The following is a 3,626-nucleotide window of genomic DNA, read 5'->3' on the forward strand; positions in this document are numbered from 1 at the left end:
TTTATATTGACCTGGTTTGATGTTCCCGTGTGTGTGATTAACGTTTTATTTATCTGGGTCAATCTTTCCGTGTAATTAACTAGTTTTCACCTGTATTGTCATCTCGGCTTCTTATCTTCTAATTAACCTGTACTCTTGTTACCTGGACTTGTATCTAATTAATGTCCTTACCTGTACCTTGTTACCTGTAGAAATTTATCCCCTTCAGTACTGGGACACGTTTTACCTTGATATTTGTGTACCATTAGACCATTTTATTGACATTAGGAAGGGTCTATGGAGGTCAGAAGATTAATGGCCACAGTCTCCACTATTTTAACCCTTTCAGTACTGGGACACATTTTTACCTTGATATTTGTGTACCATTAGACCATTTTATTGACATTAGGAAGGGTCTATGGAGGTCAGAAGATTAATGGCCACAGTCTCCACTATTTTAACCCTTTCAGTACTGGGACACGTTTTTACCTTGAGATTTGTGTACCATAAGACCATTTTATTGACATTGGGAAGGGTCTATGGAGGTCAGAAGATTAATGGCCACAGTCTTCACTATTTCAATCCCCACATAAGTTTCTGAAGCTGTACAAAATCACCAAATAGTCACCAGAATGCATATGGAAACGCGTCCTGGTACTGAAGGGGTTAAGGAATATATCTAATCAAACTTGAATTCACCTGTCCTCTTTTATACCTGGCGAAACTTAGCTTATATTTAATTAACCTTTTATCTACCTGTCGAAATTTGCTTCCTATCTAATCAATCTTGTACTTACCTGGTGGAACTTAACCTTATAGTCTCATCAACCTTGTACTTACCTGGCGAAACTTCCCTTACCTTCAATTAACCTCATATTTACCTGGCCAAACTAGAGTAGGTGGGTGAGGAAGGGAGGAGGTGTGAGTTGGAGTGTGTATTTTGGAACATTGTTTAAAAATAGGATTGTTTTTATTTTTCTTTCATTTTTCTAACGTATTGATGATTCTCTCTCTCTCTCTCTCTCTCTCTCTCTCTCTCTCTCTCTCTCTCTCTCTCTCTCCCACCCTCTCCCTTCCACCCTCTCCCTTCCTCCCCCTCTCCCTCCCTTCCTCCCTCCTCTCCCTCTCTCCTCTCTCTCCCTCTCTCTCCCTCCCCAACCTTACCGCACCAGGGGAGATTGTGATTAGTAACAGCGAGTACAAAGTGTTTGAAAAGTACACAAACTACTACATGACCACGATGACTCTCAATATCTCGTCCTTCAAGGCCAGCCACGCCGGGGTCTACCTCTGCACTGCCAAAAACTCACTGGGAGAAACGCAGGGCAGGATTGAGGTGTACGGTAAGTGAGGGAAGCAGTGAAGGAGTGTAGGATGGAGGGAGGGAGAGAGAGAGAGAGAGAGAGAGAGAGAGAGAGAGAGAGGGAGGATTTGAGTGGGGGGAGTGAGTGAATGAATGAGCGAGCGAGTGAGTGAGTGAGTGAGTCAGTGAGGGAGAGAGTGGGAGTGAGAGAGGGAGGATTTGAGAGTGAGTGAGTGAGTGAGTGAGTGAGGGAGAGAGGGAGTGAGTGAGTGAGTGAGTGAGTGGCTGGGAGTGTGTATTTTGAAACACTGATTGAAAATATATCTTTTTTTTTCTTCTTCCTTTTCTTCTCTGATTTACTGATATTCTCTCTCTCTCTCTCTCTCTCTCTCTCTCTCTCTCTCTCTCTAACTATCTATCTATCTTTATTTTCTCATCCATCCCTTCCCTTCTCTTCTTTACTCTTTCCTTCTCTTCCCCTATTCTTCCTCCCCATTTTCTCTTTTATTCTCTCTCTTCCTACCTTCACCCTCCCATCTTTCTCTTCACCCTCTTCCATTTTCACTCCTCCTCCTCCTCCTCCTCCTCCTCCTCCACAGAGATCGACGTGCCAACCCAACCCCCTCTGGAAGAAGACTACGAGGAGGAGGAGAAGGAGGAGGCGATTGGGGGGCGGGGATCCCAGACAGATAGACGGGGGCACATAAATGAGGTCGGATATGGGGGGGAGGGGCGGAATGGGCACCTCCCTCGACCCCACGACCCCACCAACAGGCACCAGGAGGGGCGGGGAGGGCCACGGCACCCCCAACACCAGACAGAACCTCGAGGGAGCTAAGAAGAAGGACTCCAGTAGGTTTTATCCAGGGGGGCAGGAGGGGGGTCCGCGCCCCACCAGGAATCCTTGGTGGGCACGGGAGGACTCCGCCGCCCCCCTCTGGCAACCCCGCCTGTCCCTGGTGGTGGTGATGGTGGTGGTGGTGGTAGCGCAGTGTGTTGCCTGAAGGAGATGCTGATAGTGTTATTATTATTATTATTATTATTATTATTATTATTATTATTATTATTATGGCTGTTGTTGTTGTCATTATTGTATATAGTGTGTGTGTGTGTGTGTGTGTGTGTGTGTGTGTGTGTGTGTGTGTGTGTGTGTGTGTGTGTCTATATACTCCCCATAACCCCGTATATAATGTATTGTCACCCCTCCCCACCCCCTTCCCTCCCCTTCTCCCCACTAATCACCCCACTAGTGTAAGACTCGTATATCCCCCCACTACACTCACCCCAGTACAGTCACCCCCACACCCCTCCACTTTACCCCTCCTCTCCCTCACCCCTGGATAAACCCAATGCTCACCCCTTTACCCTCAGATCACCCCTCTCCGCCCCCCTTTAAGACACACACACTACCCCATCACCCCAACAAAAATACAGCCCCTCTTTCAAAACACCCCAATTCTGTCACCCTTCCACACACCCCCTATAAAAACTGCTCCCCGTAACACACTTCACCCCAGCTCCCCCTCACCCCAGCCCCTCCGCCCCCCCTACAGTATACAATATTGTTTAGTGATATATTCGTATACATGTATGCAAAAATGTATAAAAAAAGCAACAACAACAATGAAATAAAGACACACATGTATTAATTTGCATGTATACTGAGGTCACATTCATACATACATACATACATTGATAAGACGTGTATATTTGCCCTTACATGCATACATATACAGTACACACGCTATGTATACTTGTTAATATACACAAAGTTAAGTATACATAGGACTGCATGCCTCTAATACATATACATACATACATATCGTTTTTTTGTAATCATATCGTCCCGTCTCTTAGTTAGCATACATTATACATAGCTGAGAGTGAACAGACAGACAGACAGACAGACAGATGGACAGACAGACCCAAACAGGAAAAAATTATAAATGATTGACAAAGAGAAATCAAATAAAATAAGATTAAAATTAATTGATGGCGTTGTTATTGTCACTATTGTTGTTGTTGTTGTTGTTGTTGTTGTTCTCTCTCTCTCTCTCTCTCTCTCTCTCTCGGTGCGAAGAAGAAAAAAAAATTGGGAAGAGAAAATGGGAGAAGAAGAGAAGGGAAAAAGAAAATAGGGAAAGAGAAGCAAGGAAATAATAATAAGAAAAAAGAGGAGAGGAAAAAGAAGAAGAAAGCAAGAGAGAGAGAGAGAGAGAGAGAGAGCGTGAAGTGTTGATCAGGGGAGGGAAAGAATCAGATCCCCCTTAAAGCCTTCCCTTGTTACCTCGAGAAGAAACAAATGAAGATCACTTAAGTTCGCCCCGTATGGAGATGAGATCGT

General features: G+C 44.7%; 1 protein-coding gene across 3 annotated transcripts in view; it reads left to right on the forward strand.

Annotated features, from left to right (window-relative positions):
• The window catches only part of LOC123501082 (lachesin-like), a 43,188-nt gene extending 39,917 nt beyond the window's left edge, over window positions 1-3,271 (forward strand). For 2 of the 3 annotated variants that reach the window (XM_045249664.1, XM_045249663.1), the window contains 2 exons: window positions 1,152-1,322; window positions 1,882-3,271. In XM_045249664.1, the coding sequence (XP_045105599.1) occupies window positions 1,152-1,322; window positions 1,882-2,120 (410 nt within the window). In that variant the 3' untranslated portion in view covers window positions 2,121-3,271. The remainder of the gene's footprint in view (window positions 1-1,151; window positions 1,323-1,881) is intronic. The other variant, XM_045249665.1, reaches the window with a different exon arrangement.
• Window positions 3,272-3,626: the final 355 nt, after the last annotated feature.

Source organism: Portunus trituberculatus, chromosome 8 (genome assembly GCF_017591435.1).
Source record: "Portunus trituberculatus isolate SZX2019 chromosome 8, ASM1759143v1, whole genome shotgun sequence".
In the NCBI taxonomy this organism is placed as follows: domain Eukaryota; kingdom Metazoa; phylum Arthropoda; class Malacostraca; order Decapoda; family Portunidae; genus Portunus; species Portunus trituberculatus.